Source organism: Crotalus tigris, unplaced genomic scaffold, assembly GCF_016545835.1.
Source record: "Crotalus tigris isolate CLP2741 ecotype Arizona unplaced genomic scaffold, ASM1654583v1 scf7180000019068.10715455, whole genome shotgun sequence".
NCBI lineage: Eukaryota > Metazoa > Chordata > Lepidosauria > Squamata > Viperidae > Crotalus > Crotalus tigris.
Genome location: NW_024097358.1, coordinates 5,255,329 through 5,274,480, shown reverse-complemented (window position 1 = coordinate 5,274,480; position 19,152 = coordinate 5,255,329). Strand labels below are relative to the sequence as shown.

Here is a 19,152-nt window from a genome sequence, read left to right as displayed (position 1 = left end):
TTTCCTGACAGTTAATTAATCAGTGAAATGTCTTTGCCTCCAGAAGTTGTGGATGCTCCATCACTGGAGGTTTTTAAGAAGAGACTGAACAGCTATTTGTCTGAAATGGTATAGAACAGGGGTAGGCAACCTTGTGGACTTCATGCTGGCTCAGGAATTCTGGGAGTTGAAGTCCACAAGTCATAAAAGAGCCAGGGTTGCCTACCCCTGGTATAAAATCTCCTGCTTAAATAGGAGGTTGAATTAGAAGACTTTCAAGCTCCCTTTCAACTCTTTTATTCCGTTATTCAGAATTTGCAGGGAACCTTCAACGCACCGGAATACACGCAACATTTTAACTCAGTACCCAATGTCCCATCTACAGATATTAGTTTTTCTTAAAAGGGGAATAAAAGCCAGCTAGATCCTGGAGTGAGAAGAAGCAAGATGTTTCTGCCACATCTCATTTTACTTTGCAGTCCTATCTCAAATTTTCTGGGGAGTGGGATGAGGAAGAGGAAGGCTTTCCTCCCACAACATCCCTACAGAGGTATTTTGGGACTAACGGGTTTCGAACCCAAGGAAGAATCCCATTTGCCATCATATTTAATCTCCTTGAGTCAAAACTTTATGTTATGCTGGTAATTCCAAACACAAAGGAGGAAATAATTTGGCAGACCGATAATCCTGTCTATTTCTGGGTATGGGTTTTGTGTGTTTCCTGCAGGATTCTTGAGAATTTGCTGCCAGGCAGTCAATGGGGCATGTAGAAGACTATATATCAGGGGCGGTGAACCTATGGCACGGGTGCCAGAGGCGGCACTCAGAGCCCTCTCTGTGGGCACTTCTCTGAACTGCTGGTGGCGGGCTGTGGAGCCCCAGAGTGCGCCGGTCGCGGGGCCGGCAGGCTGTGGCTGCTGATGGACATTGTTGGCCCCCATGCGCCCGCTGGCCTCTGTGTGCGGGGGCTGATGGTGTCAGGTAGCAGCTGCCCCGGCCCCTGCCTCGCCTCGCCCTGCAACAATAGCACCCCTGCCCTGCCTCGCCTTGCCTCACCCCGCAGGACGAGCCTCCTGCCCACTGCCCCACCTGCCAGAGACCCCCCCGGATCTCCCCCAACCCTGCCCGGCCCCCACAGGCGTCCCTCCCCATGAGCAAAGTTGAGGTGACCACGCCCCCCTTGGCCACACCCACCCACCATCTGTCATGACCACCACAGCCACGCCCACCCAGTGGGCCACGCCCACCTGGCACCCGGCGATAAATAAGTAGATTTTGGGTTGCTGTTTGGGCACTCGGTCTCTAAAAGGTTCACCATCACTGCTATATACTGTATGTTATTGAGAGAATGAAAAGGAAAGAAGGTCTTTTTGTGTCCCTCAGCCTTACTACACTCATATGTCAAACCACACCTGGAATACGGCAGCCAGTTTTGGTCACCATATCACAAAAAAGATGTTGAGCGTTTGGAAAAATTTCAGAGAAGAGCAACTAAGATGATCAGGGGCCTGGAGACTAAAACATGTGAAGAACAGCTGCGGGCCTTGGGTTTGGCTAGTCTAAAGAAAAGAAGAAATAGGGGAGACGATAGCCGTGTTCCAGTATTTGAGGGGCTGCCCCAAGGCAGAGGGGGGTCAGGTTGTTCACCAGAGCACCAGAGTGAAGGATGAGAAACAATGGTTGGAAACTGATCAAGGAGAGAAGCAACCTGGAATTAAGGAGAAACTTCCTGACAGTGAGGACAATCAACCAGTGGAACAGCTGGCCTCCAGAAATCGTGGACGCTCCATCACTGGAGATTTTTGAGAGGAGACTGGACATTCACCTGTCTGAGATAGTATAGGTTCTCCTGCTTGAGCAGGGGGCTGGACTAGAAGACCTCCAAGGTCCCTTCCAGCTCTATTCAATTCTATTCAATTCTATTCTATTCAAACAACAGTGCTGTGTCTTTTATAAGCAGATCAAGATTTCTGCGTGGCCCTCAGTGGGTTTTCCTTTTTACAAGATAAACAGAGGCTTCTGTTCAACTTCATTCCATGATCTGTTATTGAATAAGGATCTCAACCTACTGGAATATGCAATTAACATTATACAAAACTAAATGGATTTGCTTTTGCCAATTTAACCTGAATAAAGACTGTGTGTGCATTCCAGCACATTCTCCGTTTCTTAAGCAGGCCGCAAAGTGTATTGAACCACAGAAGATAGTGATATAAAAACTGAATTACCCTTTGGAGGAGAAACCGTTCTATTTTTACCCTTTTCTCAGTAGGCTTCGTGGTGATGGTTTCTAGCATCCTAGGCAAAAAAAAAAATACAGAGCACAACAAGTTGCATGAAACTCCCTCACTTTTTTTTTTTTTTTTACTCCTGCCCTTGTGCAAATTATACCACATTTGTCCCAATATGGACAAGCCAAAGTGACATTAAATTTCTAGCAGGCTGGGAAAAGGGTTGCAAACACACGGTCTTTTCACCACGTTCACTGTGTCCCAGATACACGTCTATCTTTGTACACAGTATTTCTTTGAAGGCTTAATATCAAATAAAAGTAGCCTGTCACTCATAAACAATGTCTGATGTAGTGAGGGAAAAAAATGGATTCACCATCATCTGAAGTAAAGCATCCATTTAGGATTATATCCATTTTTTTTAAAAAAAAACATTTTTGAAAAAGGAATAGGTTAAGGCAGTGCTTCTCAAATAGTGGGGCGGGCCCCCCAGGAGGGGCGCGAGGCTCCGTAAAGGGGGGCTCGTTTGACCTCGGCAAATACTGTCATATTGGACGCACGTGACACACGCAAAGGACCCGATTGGATAGACAGTCGCGCGGGGGGGCGCGAAATGTTTTCTTCTTCCTAGGGGGGCATGACAGAAAATAATTGAGAAGCACTGGGTTAAGGCAATGTTTTTTTCTCAACCTTAGCCATTTTAAGATGTCAAGCCAAAATTCTGGGAGTTGAATTTCACACTTCTTAAACGTTGCTAAGGTCAAGAACCCATTGGCTTGGAGACATTGGCGCATCCTGTATCTGCTTCACTGTCATTTCACTAGCTGTTTCTGAGGGAGACCCCCTGACCCACCTGGGACAGCTGACATGAGCAACTCCTGTCCCCCAAAATCTCTTATGTGGCCCTGGTCTTTCAGGCTGTGAAAAGACTAGAGACTTAGCCCCGAAATTGGTCCCAGGAACCATAAAACTGTAATCTCAGTAAGTTAATATTAAACATATAGATAAATGTTTAGCCTTTGTTTTAAATCACAAACCATTTGAAGTGCTTTGGCAGAGAAATTATTTGTTTATAACAATAGTCTAAATCAGCGGTTCTCAAACATTTTGGATTCAGGACCCCTTTACATCCTTAAAAATGACTGAGGACCCCCAGAGTTTTGATTTACTGCGGTTGATAACTACTGCTATGTAGTCTTATAGAAATTCAAGCTGAAAAATGTCAAAATATATGTTTGAGTTTGCGGACCCCCTAAAAGGGCCTTGGGGATCCCCAGAGGTCCCCAGGCCACACTTTGAGAAGGCCTGGTCTAAATCAATGGCCCTTGGACAAATAAATGTATTGGGGATTATGAAGAAGGAAAGAATGTGAAGTTCTCAAGTCCTCACTTTGGAGATTTTTTTCAGTACACTTCTAAAGGTATCTTAAAGTTTTCCTAAGTTTTCCTCTGCAATATCTTTGCATTTTTTTTTAAAATGACTGACTTTAGTTGATAAATAACTACCAGATGTCATACGTTTTGAAGGACATGACGATTTTTAAAAGGGGTTTTCTATTTTAAAGGAGTCTGAATATTTATTAAAAAAAATAGCTGAAAAACAAACCTTCTGAACTTCCTGTCCGTTTTTTCTCTCTTTTCTTGTAACACCACCAGTTCTGCGTCACACTTGTGTCCAAAACTAGAAAGCAAAACTCATCATGTGATATACTGGAAATGTAGATAGAGGAACCAAATATTTTTGTTTTGTTTTGTTTTCAATGGTACTAATTTTCTCCCAATGGACTTTCCTTTTAGAGGAAACGCATCATCCTCCACATTTGGAAAAATCAGCATTCTGCAAATCATTTGTTCCAGGGCAAGCCAGAAAGAGTGACATTAACAGCTTTCTCTGGAGGACACTCAGCTCGGAGTATTGCATTAGACATCTGTTAGACATTATTCAAAAATGAAGGGCAGTTGCCAAGAGTGACCAAAGTACCTGGTTGTCTGGAGGTTTTTTTGTTCAAGTTTACTGTTCCTCCAGAACGCAATATGCACAGATCACTGGATCTAGATTTCCCCCCCCCCTTTTGAAATTTCACCGAGGCGAATACAGAAGAGCATATGGCTGTAATAAACTGATCTGGTTTCATTTGAATTGGATCGTGCCTGCTCTTCTGCAAGTCCCAAAGGAGCTGCAGTATCACAACATGTGTACGCATTAGCTTAGGAATAATAATAATAAAAAAACAGAGAGTAGGAACTACTGGTAAGGCAGTGCAAAATCAAGCCAGTGTGGATCGAACATATCCCGTGCCCACGACTGAAGACTCCGGGTCAATACTTACTCAGCAAAATGGTCCAGCAGTTTCTTCGAAGTCTTTTTACACTTCTGAATGACATCCACGTAAGTTGGAGAAAGCGGTGTGCTGAAAGATCTGGTCAAGGGAAAACTTGCATTGTTTTTATCTCTTGCAAAGGACCAACGGCCTGGAGCAACCGATGGACACGGGCCTTTTCTATCTGGTTAATTCCTGCTCAGGAAGGACAGGTCTATCTTTTTGCATCATGCCCAGAAGACATCCTAAGATGAACAGGGTTGCAAGACTAATGGCACCCTGATTCGAAGACCAAACCCTTGTACACGTAGTCCTTAAGTTATGACCACGATTGAGCCTAACATTTCCATGGAGCAGAGGATTGGGCTAGATAGAAGATCTCCAAGGTCCCTTCCAACTATTATTATTATTATTATTATTATTATTATTATTATTATTATTATTATCATCATCATCATCATCAATCGATAAGCAAGATGCTTGTTGAGTGAATTTTGCCTCATTTTACGACTTTCTTGCCACAGTTATTAAGCGAATCACTGCAACTGTTAAGCGAGTAACATGGTTGTTAAGTGACTCTGGCTTCCCTTGCTGGACATAAGAGGATCACGTGAGACCCCAGGACACTGCGACCGTCACATGAGCTGGTTGCCAAGGGTCCGAATTTTGATCACGTGACCCTGGGGAGGCTGCAACGGTCTTAAGGGTGAAAAACAGTCGGGTGTCACTTTTGTCAGTGCCGTTGTAACTTTGAATGGTCACTAAATGAACAATTGTAAACCGAGGACTATGTGTAAAGTGATGCTCCCTTTTTCCAAGCAGGAGTATCATTCTGAGGGGAACAGAGGACAGATCAATCTCTCTTTGGTATCTGTTTCCTCCCCTTTGCTTCTGTAAGGGTGAGTGTCTAATAGTAAAAATGGTTCATCTCTTAATGTATCCACAGCACTAAGATAAATAATGTAGGTTTCAAGAACCAAATGGAAGATTAATGTGGATGATTCAGGCCCACTGTATATGGTCAAAATCACCTGCCAGAAAAGCATCTCGGCATCAAAGTTTTGCAGTTACCACCAGCATGTATCTTTAATTGAATCAAGGCATTGTAAAACGGTGAGAAAGTGTTCTGACTCAACCATTAACCTACTAACAAAAAGCTTTGGAGGAAAAATCCAGAACGAGAGATAAATTTATTGGAAGCGCAATTTATTAACTATATTAACAGTGTGGGTTTTTTTCCCCTAATAGATTACTTTTCTCTGTACAAATGTCACACTTGGTAACAAATATTTAAGATGGATCTTTAAAATAGCTCTTAAGCGCTCACAAACAGTACGTGGCTCCTTTCTGGTTTAGGGGGAAAAAATGATTTTTTAAAAATTCCTTTTTAAATACATGCTTTTGTTTCTGTCCCTGCTTTTATTTTATATTTTTAACTGCAGTATTTTTCTTTTACGTTCTGTTACTTCATTACAGAAACAAGTAAGAACTCCAAACAGTGGGTTCTGCACACTTTTTAAAGGGCACTTCCCCATGCAACATTTTAGGAATCTAAATGACGGACAACCAAAGCATGGGTCACCCAGACAAAATTCTTCCTGTTTAGGGAGAAGCACACTGACCCACTGGTCACACTCCTGCTCATAGGCATCCTTTGTTTTATTGATTGATTAAATTTATATGCCGCCGTCTCACTCTGAAAAGTGACTCTGAGTGGCTTACAATTAAAATTATTCTCCCAGGAATAAGGGAAACCCTTTTTAATCTACAAACTGAGACTTCCAAGGAATGGAAGGCCACCCAAAGTTGATTGCATTCTAATCTGCAGTTTGACCCGACATCTGACCGAGACCACCTCCTTCTCAGTATGGAATCCTAGATTGTTCATTCATATCTAATTCCCCATTGATTCTAGCTCTTTAGAACTTTCTTTGGCACCAATGAACGCTGGGCGTCATTAATGCCCAAATTCTGCATGGTTTTCCTTCATGGTTTCATGCAATGCTATTTAAAAGGGTAAGAAACCAAACAGCCAGGTAAGATTTCACCACCATTTTTCCCATCTCAGGACTGCCTGAATTTTGTTGGGAAAGGCAAGACCTTGGCTGTTGCTGGAGAGCAACAGAAATGGGAAGTTAACTCAATTCAGGTCCTTTGGTGAAGAGGGCAGTAAAAAAACAACAGTACCTTGGATAGCTCCAAGTAAGCTACGAGTGCTCCCCTCTCAGGACAACAGCAGGAAGTTGTAGCCATTTTCCAACTCCCCACCAAAGCTGGGTTGATTGAGGGACCACAGTTGATCTTCCACTGTCAGAATTGGAAAGAAATGCCCTTGAACGTCAAACTATTGGCCTATCCTTCAGGTGACTCCAACCAGGTTTTCTATTGTCTTTGGAAAGGGAGGTTAATAACAAATGTCACCAGAAAGAGCCTGTATCATCCTCCTGTATCAGCCAAGCACTCCAAAAGGGTAGCATGCTCAACGGCCCTGAATGCAGCTCTGCCTTTAAAATGTAAAGGGTTGACCTAAAGCCAAGGGCGGAAAAGGTCCTCAACGTCTTATTTGAAGAAGAATGCTTATTTTCTCTTCAATGTTTTTTTTTCTAAATGTCAATCTAGCCAGGATCGCAGTCGTATCCGAGCATGAAGTGCTCAACTTATGTAGGATTTCTCATGTAAAATTATTGTAAGAGGAAGTTAGGAAACTATATCTATATCTATATCTACCTTGAGCTCCCAACTTTGGACTACAAGAAACAGTGAGGCTTAGACCTGTTCCACATCCCACCCCTCCTATTTTATTCTCTTCCTTCTGCCATAGGAAAAGAATAACGTTTTCCTCAGATTAATACATTTTTTTCTGAAAATGTGTGTGCATCTGTGTGTGCACATTGTGAATATTTGGGTAAGTTTGCTTTTAAAAGCCAGTATGAATTAGAAGTGGGATTTTGATGGGGATATTGTCATATGAAAAAGGGCTACTGGCAGACTGGAGAGTTCTAACTTGGAAGAAATATGTAACTTTAGTTGTTCTGTTCTGCAAAATGTAGTTCAACTCAATTCAGCCAGAAAGTCTTGGGAGTAAGTTTGGATGGAAGAGAGAGATGTTTCAGAACACAAATCTCCTGAAAGCCATGATGTATGTATACACACAGTCACAAGATGAGAAAAGACGGAACTACATCATGATTTTTTTCCCCTTCCCGTATCTGTCCAGGAACCAACCTGGAATATACTCTCTTCAACATCCTTTTCTATTTGTTAGGCTTTCCCCCTTTACTTTTTGTTATTCTCTAGAATTTGGAAGAAAAGAAAGGAAGCTTAATTGAAAGAAAACCTCAAAAGTACCTTTTGACAATCATTAAAATGCAAGCAAAGCAAAGCACAACATTGTAAGCCAAAAGGGATTGGTAGAGAGTACTGGCTGTTCCAGATATACTCATAAAAAAATCGTCTAATTGAGATTAAGGAGATGGAGAACGCTGAAAAAACATCACTGGGTTTGGTCACAGAATAATTTTTACAAGGGTGTCTGTGGGGGGCATTAAAAAAAAGTTAACAGTGGTTATGAGTTAAGATACAACTTTTTTTTACACGTGACAGAGGGACAGGGCTTTGATCACGTGGCTGCAGATGCCATTTTTAAACCCTCCTCAACTTCTAGCAGAGATTGAAAAGAGAGAAAGAATATGTGGGTAGATGTTTGTGTACGAAAGAGAATGAGAGCTACCCAGAGACAAAGAGAAGGGAACACGAATGGTTAGTTTCATAATGGGCATTTTTTTTTATTAGCCTGGGTAAGAATAATACGTTTGTCTTTTGTTTAGGAGAACGTATAGATTCGTTCCTTTGTTGATTGTAACATCTGGATATCCCTCCCTCTATAACTGTCCCTCACCAGAAATATTTTAAAAGCGCAGTGACTCAGGGGTTAAATATGCTGGGCTTGTTGGTTGGAAAGCCAGCATCCCAAGTTTGAGACCTGAGCGCCACGTGACGGGGTGAGCTCATGTCCTCGCTCCAGCTCCTGCCAACCTTGCAGTTTGAAAGCATGCAAACGCAAGTAGATAAATAGGCACCACTTCGATGGGAAGGTAACAGCACTCTGCCATGTCGTGCTGGCCACATGACCGTGGAAACGTCTTCGGACAATGCTGGCTCAATTGGCCTTGAAACAGAGATGAGCAGCGCCCCCTAGAGTCAGCAACGACTAGCAGAGTAAAATTCACAGGGACTCGTTTAGATAAAAATAAGGTACTAGAAACATTTTCATTCTTAGCAATTACTAAAAACGAAAGCTTTTTTTTTTAAAAAAATAGTGCAATTAATAACGGAGAAGAAATTAGAAACAACAGCCCAGTACATAGGAGTGGTTTGTGAGCCACGTTTTCCTTCATTATTGTTTCTATAGCAAATCCTGGAAAACTTATATTCATCTTATTTTGGAAAAAAAAAATCCTGACACAGATCGTGACTTGATCCTTTTCCTGAATGATCAGCATTCAGAGAAATTCTCTGCTTCTACATGTCCTATCTGTCTCTCCTTGACTTTGGGAAATCTCTTATTAATTTTCTTTATTTTTTATCCATCTCCACTGTTAATCGTTTTATTATCCTTGACTGCTGGCTTTATGGCTAAAATAAACACTTGATCCAGAATTAAATGTTCTGAAAAGGATGGGGAAACTGAACACGTGGATATAAACTTTGGAGACTTCCCAAAAGTTGCTGCTAAACTATAATATTTAAGCATTCTTAAACACTTGAGTAATCCTGTTAATTTAATTTAATTTAATTTAAATCCTATTTATTTTCTGTTCCAGCGCCACCCTTTTAGGAGAACATTGCTCCAACGTCTCTCTCAAAAACTGAGTGTAGCCCTTGGCTTGAACATGTTTTTTTGGTGCTGATTTATGTATTTCACAATGAAAGATCATCTCATTGCTTGGAATCAATTTGATATTGAAGAAAATGGAGTGATGACTTAAAATTATCCACATTTCCTCATTTTTCAGTTTCATAGAGGAAGCCAACATAACGAGTAGGTATTTCATTTTAAAGTAATTGGAATACAGCAAAAAGTATGTTTATAGTTAAGATATAATTGTCCCCCAAGTTGACTAGGTTATAACAAAGAGATTCCAACTACAAAACATTTCCAAGTTTAAATCCCAAAGTTGCATGTTCATAGGATCAGACTGTTGACCCAGATGTAGAAAGGAATCAGATTATTACCTAAGAGAAAAAATATTCTTATAGATTTGTGAAACTCCTTCTACTCACTGGCTAACCTAGTATCGGAATTCTGCCAGAGAAGATTTGTATCAATGATTTTCATAGTTTTTTTTCTGGAAATACGCTCCAGGCTGACGCATCCACTAAAGAATCTGCGATCTGTCATGGAAAACTGGCATCTAATTGGTCCTGTGCACATGGCTGCAGATGAAAGACCAATCCTTTGGACGCCTGTCGCGCATATTGTTTCTCCTCCTGAAAGTGATCCAAGGATCAGATGGTTATCTGGAACCGAGAACTAGACCAGAAAATTATTCTGATCCACAGATTTTGAGAGGCTCAATCTGGCTTTCGCAGTCATATTCTACCATAACATCCAATTGTTGTTAAATTATCTAGCTTCTAGGCATGTGCCACGATTTTACTCGGTGACTGCTAGGATCTTGTTCAGTTTTGGCTTAGTGTTCTCTGTTTTTATAGTTTATTGAGTAAACAATGGTTGAGCAGACTGTGGGTTAGTGGGATGAGCGTAGCTAGTCATTAGGGCAGGCCTTCTATTTAATTTCATTTATTTATATTTATTATTTTTACAAAAAACTCAAGATGGCAAACATATCCAACATACCTCCTTCCTCCTGTTTTCTCCACAGCCACCATCCTGTGAAGTCAGTTAGGATGAGAGAGAGAGTGACTGGCCCAAAGTCACTAAGTGAACTGTTCTAAGTCGAGGACTACCTGTACTTCATCACTTTTTTCCTTTTTTTTTTTTTTTTTTTGGTCATCAAGTTTTTGACACCTTGCTAGGGGACTGGTGCCACTCAGATATTGCCATATCCTAAAAGTGATACAATGGCTGAAAAGGTTGAAAAGCCCTGAAATAAAACATGCATGCTATATGTGTCTTTTAATACCAAAAGCAGACCATAATTGAGAGAAGATGTATACCACAACTCCTCTACATATTTGCTTAGCCCTTTTCTCCAAATCCAATTTGGAAAAGAACTGAGCTCAGAGAGAAAATTTTTTAAAAAGTTCCAAAAACAGAGTCCAAGTTTCTTAGTTTGACCTGCCATGAAAAAGAAAACCACATTCCCACAAAGTCCAGATTTCACTTCTGTCTTTCCCATCCCTTCAGCCGCCCCATTTGTGTGTTTATGTGTGTGTGTGTTGTGTATGTGTGTGTGTGTTTAATGGAAATAAATTATTTTACTGCAGGTTTCAGAAACTGTAAAGCTATCTCAAGCCATAAACTTCTCCCTTTAAAAATAAAAGGATATGGTACTTTGCAGATTTCACTATGATTGATCCTGTAGCCCCGGGAGTTTGCTAAAGTGTTAGGGATTCCGTGCATCTGAAGATAATAGGAGACCAATGGACTTTGACCACCAAGGTTGAAAAGGGAATGCTGAAAGTCTGGACCATCTCCAATGTAATGGGACTATAAAGAAGATGGAAAGAGCCTTTATTATAATAGAGCACAGTTTAATCCTTCTTCCAGCTTGGCTGCTAAGAGGTGGGGGGGGGGTGGAGGTGGGGGGGGGCAGATCCTGATTGGGGAAACAGTGCAGAACTAAAGGTCAAGCACTCCATCCCCAGCATTGTTTTTAATTATTTAATCTCCCCTCCCCAAACTCTGCTCTCTACAATCTCTGTTTTCCTCTTGCTTATTGGTTGCTAAAAGACTGGCTTCTCTATCTGCAGCACAAAACCTAACCTACCCTTTGAATAAAAGCTTATTGCTGTTTGTAATATTTTATTCCACTCTCTTCCTTCCTTGCTGTTGGCTGTTCAGTACGGTATGAACTGGTTTCCCTCTCTCCAGGATGATACCTAGAGTTCATTAATGAGCCCAGGTTGGTGGGAGATTTTCCTTTCTTCTAAAGAATACGCACAACTTAATTGTTTTTGCAAAACACACAAAGAGAAATAAGAAGGGTTAGAGAGAAAACGGTGTTCAGGTCTTGAATGTAATGCAGAATGCTCACACGTACCTCTTTTGTTTCTTGTGCTGGCTCCTGCATTTGTTCTTCCGTAGTCACCTGAAATCTCACTGCATAAAATACAAAAAAAGAAAGGGGGGGGGGATTCAGTCACCTAATTTTGTGTTTTCTTCCCATCACAGAGATGCAGTCTGGATTTTTCTTAAAGATGTGGTTTAAAAATCTCAACCACTAGTGTTCTAGAAGAATACATTCCTACGACTGAAAAATTAGTTTTTAGACAGGTGCACAGGCTGGTGTGCCACCCAACTCTGCCATCCCTTTTCAAAAGGACTTTGAAAGTTGACTGTACCCTATTTAAAAAGTGTTCAGAATTCAAAAGTTGCCTAATTATTATTACCGTTTTACAAAACCCTAGCGAGACCACACCTGGAATACTGCAGCCAATTTTGGTCACCTTACCACAGAAAAGATGTTGAGAGTTTGGAAAACATTCAGAGAAGAGCAAGTATTAATACCACTTTACAAAGCCTTGGTAAGGCCACACTTGGAATAAAGCATTCAGTTTTGGTCACCACGATGTAAAAAAGATGCTGAGACTCTAGAAAGAGTACAGAGAAGAGCAACAAAGATGATCAGGGGACTGGAGGCTAAAACATATAAGGAACAGTTGCTGAAATTGGGTATGTCTAGTTTAAGGAAGAGAAGGACGAGGGGGGACAGGATAGCAGTGTTCCAATATCTCAGGGGCTGCCACAAAAAAGAGGGGGTCAAGCTATTCTCCAAGGCGCCTGAAGGCAGGACGAGAAGCAACGGATGGAAACTAATCAAGGAAAGAAGCAAGTTAGAACTACGGAGAAACTTCCCGACAGTTAGAACAATTAAGCAATGGAACAACCTGCCTCCAGAAGCGGTGAATGCTCCAACACTGGACGTTTTTAAGAAGAGACTGGACAGCCACTTGTCTGAAATGGTGTAGGGTTCCTGCCTGAGCAGGGGGTTGGACTTGATGACCTCCAAGATCTCTTCCAACTTTATTATTATTATTATTAAGTAAGATGATTAAAGGCCTGGACACTAAAACATACAAAGAACGGCTGCGGGATTTGGGTTTGGCTAGTCTAAAGAACAGAAGAAACAGGGGAGACATGATAGCCGTGTTCCAGTATCTGAGGGGCTGCCCCAAGACAAAGGGGGCCAGGTTGTTCACCAAAGCACAAGAGGGAAGGACAGGAAACAATGATTGGAAACTGATCAAAGAGAGAAGCAACCTGGAATTAAGGAGAAACTTCCTGACAGTGAGGACAATTAACCAGTGGAACAACTTTGCCTTCAGACATTGTGAGTGCTTCATCAATGGAGATTTTTAAGAAGAGACTGGACATTCACCTGTCTGAGATGGTATAGGTTCTCCTACTTGAGCAGGGGGCTGGACTAGAAGATCTCCAAGGCCCCTTCCTATTCTATTCTATTCTATTCTATTCTATTCTATTCTATTCTATTCTATTCTATTCTATTCTATTCCATTCCATTCCATTCCATTCTATTCCATTCCTAATTCTAATTCTAATTCTAATTCTAATTCATAATAAAATAAAATTAACTGATGACATGTAGAACAAACATGGTGCGGTTACTCACTGTCCTTAGTTACATAACAATGTCCATGGGCTCTTAAACGTAAATCATGAATATAAAATCACTATTCCCAGAAATTTTAATTAATTCTTGAATTTTTGCATTATTGTGTTCAAGGGATTTAGACTTGTTCTTGCCAATTCCAAGACTGTTATGTCTCGGAAGTCGGTACTGAGCAAGTATTAAGTTTCCAAGAATTAATTCTGATTATCTTGGTTTCCTTCAAAGGAAACACAATCACCGCCCTTTTTTTGAGCATCCTAGCCAAAATTGTCTATTGTGCGAATTATTATTCAAAGGGTTAATGTTTTATGGGAAACACACTAAGGATGTATTAATAAAATGGGCAATTCCGACTAACTGCAAGAACCATGGTATGTGTATATGCTCTTCTCATCGATATTCCTGTTAAAAATGAGAGAACATAATGGACACTACAAGTCTCCAGCTACTATCCAACTTTATCTCTGATGCACTTTATTTAGAATAATCTTGGCAAATACATAATTTTGACTAGGGAACTTGCATTAAAAATGCAATTACTTCAAGAACTGCATTCAACCGAGACACACTTTCATTTTTCTCATATCCATACTAGGAGAATAATCTCTTCTGTGTCTGAACCTTTGAAAATGTTACTAGGGGCACAAACCAACCATGCACTTGCACAACACCTGGGGTTACAGATTAAAACCGCTGTGATTATGATGATCATGGGTACACGTGGGTGTGTGAAATCTACAGGGGCACACTTATTTGCACATAGGGATCCTTGTTCAGTTAGGGATTATGCTCCCAGAAAGCTAATGTTTCAACCCAAATGTGAATCCTCTGAGGATTTCAATAGCTAGACCTTTTCATGGTCAAGGGTCATGTTCTGGCACCTGGTTTTGTCAAGGGCAGCACTGTCTTGGGAATGTGATTCTAGTCAGCGGGATACTTTGCAATTAATTTTATTTCCTGCAGGATCTCATTGGCGAAAGCTTCCAAGGATTTAAATGCACTGAAGTGGATATGCAAGGGAAACCTCATGTGAATAGGCTAAGGGTGGGGGCGGAGGGGTGGGAGAGGGTATCTGTGACTGAGGAACCCAAGAGTAGGGCACTGAATTCCAGAGTAAGGCATGGCAGAAGATTTACACCATCGTAGTGACTTAAGTCCCCGTCGAAATCCGATCCATCGAGGTCTGGTAAAAAGAGGTTTCACCGTAAACTTAGAAACAAGAGCAGATAAAGTTTGTTCGTGCTGTTTCTCCCAGGACAGGAATAAATTTCCCAAGAGGAGGCCTACCTTTCCACAAAAGGTTTGCTTTTAATGTAAGACTCGGTTCTAGCAGTAGCTCTCCCCCCCCCATCCCTTTGGTAAATGAAAACATTCTGCCTCTTTATAACCTTACAGGACACTGGGGGAGCCATCTGGCAGCCCCCTCCCCTCTTTCCTGCCACGGTAAGATGGTTTATAGCTTTGCAGCCACAACAGCCAGCCCTCTCCGTGCCTTCAATTGTTGAGGGAGGACTGTTCTCCATTGTGTCGAATAAGTTTTCCGAAGGAGTGCAATTTAAGGGATTGTGCCTGTCAGCTGTCATGTGATGCCCTGCAACGCCCAGTTCAACATGAAAAGTTACAGCTGGTTCACACAGTAGTCCTGCCAAGCCGTAAGAATTTCTAGGGCTGCTTGTCTTGAGAGGCCTCCGTACCCACCATATCCCCCCCCCGCCCCCGCCCCGCCGTCCTCTGAGGCTGCAAGGAAACTCTGCAAAAATCCCCAAATTTTTACTTAGCGGGGGAGGAAGGAGACGAAGAAGCCAGAATTCTAGCTCTGAAGAACAGCAAAGATTAATCCATCCAGAAGACCCATTAATGCTGCCCCATGCAGTATTGATTAGAGCAGGGGTCCCCAAAACCCCGGTCCGTGGACCAGCACCAGGCTGTGGAGGGCCAGCAACCGGTCCGCACAAACAAGCAAAGCCTCATCCGCGGGATGCAGGCAGCACACAAAAGCATGCACCCTCCGGTCCGCAGAAAAACCTTTCTTTACGGAACCGGTCCCTGGTGCCCAAAAAGATGGGGACCTCTGGATTAGAGACATCATGAAAACCTATTACAGGCAGTCCTCGACTTACAATCATTAATGCCTGTTGAAAAGTTACAATGGCACCGGGGGGGGGGGAATCACTTAGGACCGTTTTTCACACTTAGGACCGTTGCATCCTCCCTACGGTCACGTGATCAAAATGTGGATGCTTGGCAATTCACGTTCGGGACAGCTGAAGTGTCCCTGGGGTCATGTGATCACTTTTTGCGACCTTCCGGTGAGCAACGTCAATGGGGAAGCCGGATTCAGTTAACAACTGGGTTGTTAACTTAACAACTGCAGTGATTCCCTTAACAGGCGTGGCGAGGAAGGTCGTAAAATTGGCAAAACATCAGTGAACAACTCTCTCATTTAGCAACAGAAATTTTGGGATCAACTGTATCCGTAAGTCGAGGATTACCTGTATCGATCCACTTATAAACTAATCTATAGGAATGTGCCGATTATGGGTCTGTAATGCATAGACCTACCAAAAAAGGGGGGGCACCCAAGAACATGTTCATGCTATGCTGGAGGAGACAATCCTGGCCATGTTAGTTAGACATAAAGGAAATTGTAGCCCTGCTGATCTAGAGGAACACCATCCTTGGGAAAACTGCAGAAATTGCTGGAGTCCGAAAACTGTAGTTAAAGGCACATTCCGGCTGGAGAATAAACATAAATTTAAATTTAAAAAAAGACCTGGATTGCAGGTCCTCAAAATATATCCCCCTATGTGGTACAACAGCACACATAAATCAGAACAACGATGGTCCGTGTAAAATACTAGCTACTGTACTGTAAAATTCAGAAAAGCTGAATTGGATGGACGCTCGGTACACACCCATCTTTATCGTAAAGAGAAAATTTGTGAGAAAGCAATTGAGTGCCTCCCTCCCCCACAACACACACACACACACACACACACACACCCTTCTTCTCAAGTGTCATGATGACCCAGAATGCCTTCTGCAAAATGACAGCCAACACAAAATGACGGGCAGGCCACCCAGAAGGGCTGTGTCGCTGCTGGCCTCCAGAACATTTTTTCCAGTCCTTTCAGTGCTAGGTAATAACTGGATCAGCACATTCCCCTAACATCTGTTACTGCTTCAGATCACTACTTCTCCTGTTTTCCCTCCTCCTGATCTGACAAAGCTTCTTGAAGGTTATTAATTGAAACTCTCCACAGTTCTGTCCGATCTAGACGAAAATGATCTGGATGACTAGCTCGGAGGCTTTGAGATCAGTTCTGGAAAGAAGCAAAAGGGAAGAGTCTTGCTATTTCAACAACAACAACAACAATAATAAAGTTGGAAGGGACCTTGGAGGTCATCTAGTCCAACCCCCTGCTCAGGCAGGAAACCCTATACCATTTCAGACAATGGTTGTCCAGTCTCTTCTTGAAGCCTCCAGTGTTGGAACATTCACCGCTTCTGGAGGCAGGTTGTTCCACTGATTAATTGTTCTAACTGTCAGGAAGTTTCTCCTTAGTTCTAGGTTGCTTCTCTCCTTGATCAGTTTCCATCCCTTGCTTCTTGTCCTGCCTTCAGGCACCTTGGAAAATAGCTTGACTCCCTCTTCTTTGGGGAAGCCCCTCGTCCCCCCTCGTCCCCCCTCATCCCCCCTCCCTTCTCTTTGGGGCAGCTATCGCGTCCCCCCTCGTCCTTCTCTTCACTAAACTAGACGTACCCAATTCCAGCAGCCTTTCCTTATATGCTTTGGAGAATTTTTTTTTTTTTGATGAAGATGAAAGCTCGGTTAAAAAAAAAACCTAGAGCAATTCGGTTTTATAGCCCCTTCAACACCTGGCTAAGGAATTCTGGGAGTTGAAGTCCACAAGTCATAAAAGGGCCACATTCGAAGACCCCTGATTTAATGGTTTGGTCCTTTAGAGCTCTAGTCTTCCCCAAGCACCGATATGCAAGCTACGGGTTTTTCCAGGATGTGGTTCAAGGGATGACAAGCTTCAACCTGTTTTGTTCAGTCTACTGAGGCTGTGTCATCAGGACTACCTTCATGATAGTTCTTTTCATGGATAGTTTGAGTCTAACGTTCAATACGAGTGCCTAGCAATAGCACAGCCTAACACAACCTAGGCAGGAATCACAACGGGTAGCGGGCCTTTGGCCAACACAGCAGTGGCCCATTGTTTAATTCTTTCTTTCCTCTCTTTGGGAAGAATGTCTTCTTCTGAGGCAACTCCCTGTGTATTTGGCTCTTAGGACTAATGCTAATTAATGCAGGGACACACCCACACTGCTTCCTCTTTGCTTGGCACTATTGGACCGTAGGGAGAAAACAACAGGAGATGCCACACTATTTTATTGCTTTGGGATATCACAAGCCAGAGCTATCTTCTAAATCCATCTGTCCCATTCCTCTACCCTTCAGATGTGTCGGACTTCAACATCCCGTCATCCCTTAACCAGGACAGCCTGATCTAGATGCCCTTGCATTCGGATTGGATTTCAATTCTTAAAAATGCTTCCAATTCCTCCCCCTTCTTAGTGGAAGACAACATCTTCCCAAGAGCTGAAAGAAGACATAAATCAGGTTAAAACTGCAGAATTCTCTACTGTTTTTAATTATGTAAAATATGCACAGTTGCTTTTTGGTGTATAAAAATTCAGAACAAAAACTGTGAATGTGGGTTAAGAATTAAATTCCTGGACTTGCTTATGCCAAGTAGCTTATATAGCAACCAACAATTCTAGACAGTATTCAGAAGGGTCAGCATATTGTACATATACCACACTCGCACACGGTGACTTAAAATGCATAAAAAAGAATGAAGAAATTTTCCAGGCACTGCCCTTCCTAAGGACTATTTTCAACTGCTGATGAGCCAAGTCATTTCTAACGTTAGATTAAGGTCTATGCGTCATGGAACGTGCAATCGCGTTTATAGCCAGATCCACTCTCTGAGTTATCACTGTTTAGGAAATAGACCCACTTCCATTGTCCTCCTTTGTGTGACTTTGCAATACTCCTTCAGGTTTGATTCCTCTCAAAACAATCTCAAAATGTCCAGCTGCATCACTAACTCTGAATTTCTGAGACAAGTGATTCCATATAGTGGAGGAAAACTTTTACAGTATTTAGCTGACTATGGCTATTCTTTTCTACCTAAAGATATCGCCCGTAGATGCATAATGGCTCTGTGGTTAAAGACACCGAGCTTGCCAACTGGAAAGTTGACAGCCTGGGTTCGAGGTCCTGGTGCTGTGCAGCAGAGTGAGTTCCTGTTACTTGCTCCAGCTCCTGCAAACCTAGCAGTCTGAAAACATGCAAATGTTGAGTAGGTCAACAGGTTCTACTTTGGTGGGAAAGCCACAGGGTTGCGTGCGCCTTGGGGCATAGTCATGCTGGCCCCATGACTATGGGAAGGGTCTTTGGACAACGCTGGCTCCCTCAGCTAATGGAGATGAGCACCGCCCCCTAGAGTCGGGCATGATTGGATAGGGCAGGGGTAGGCAACCTTGACTCTTTTATGACTCGTGGACTTCAACTTCCAGAATTCCTGAGCCAGCCATGCTGAGGGGAAAGGGAGAGGTTTCCAAGCTGAGCCATGCTGGCTCAGGAATTCTGGGAGTTTTGAAGTCCACGAGTCATAAAAGAGTCAAGGTTGCCTACCCCTGGGATAGGCAAAACCTTTACCTTTACCACCAGTAATGGACAGTATTAACACATAGAGAAAGAGAAGCACAAGCTGGATTCCTTCCAATGGTTACC

At 42.4% G+C, this 19,152-nt stretch overlaps 2 protein-coding genes across 5 annotated transcripts in view; one reads left to right on the top strand and one right to left on the bottom strand.

The window, feature by feature from the left end:
- Positions 1-9,525, top strand: part of GALK2 (galactokinase 2) — a 49,506-nt gene extending 39,981 nt beyond the window's left edge. Inside the window, exon 10 of the mRNA XM_039358750.1 lies at positions 9,354-9,525. Within this exon, the coding sequence (XP_039214684.1) occupies positions 9,354-9,402 (49 nt within the window). The 3' untranslated portion in view covers positions 9,403-9,525. The remainder of the gene's footprint in view (positions 1-9,353) is intronic.
- FAM227B (family with sequence similarity 227 member B) overlaps positions 1-19,152 on the bottom strand; it is an 88,176-nt gene that overhangs the window by 3,712 nt on the left and 65,312 nt on the right. For all 4 annotated transcript variants that reach the window (XR_005558588.1, XM_039358744.1, XM_039358746.1 and 1 more), the window contains exons 11-15: positions 11,757-11,815; positions 11,043-11,203; positions 4,540-4,617; positions 3,816-3,890; positions 2,208-2,277 (exon numbers count right to left, since the gene is read on the bottom strand). Coding sequence is in view for 3 of the 4 variants with exons in the window: in XM_039358744.1 (XP_039214678.1) it covers positions 2,208-2,277; positions 3,816-3,890; positions 4,540-4,617; positions 11,043-11,203; positions 11,757-11,815 (443 nt within the window). In the remaining variant the exon portion in view is untranslated. The remainder of the gene's footprint in view (positions 1-2,207; positions 2,278-3,815; positions 3,891-4,539; positions 4,618-11,042; positions 11,204-11,756; positions 11,816-19,152) is intronic.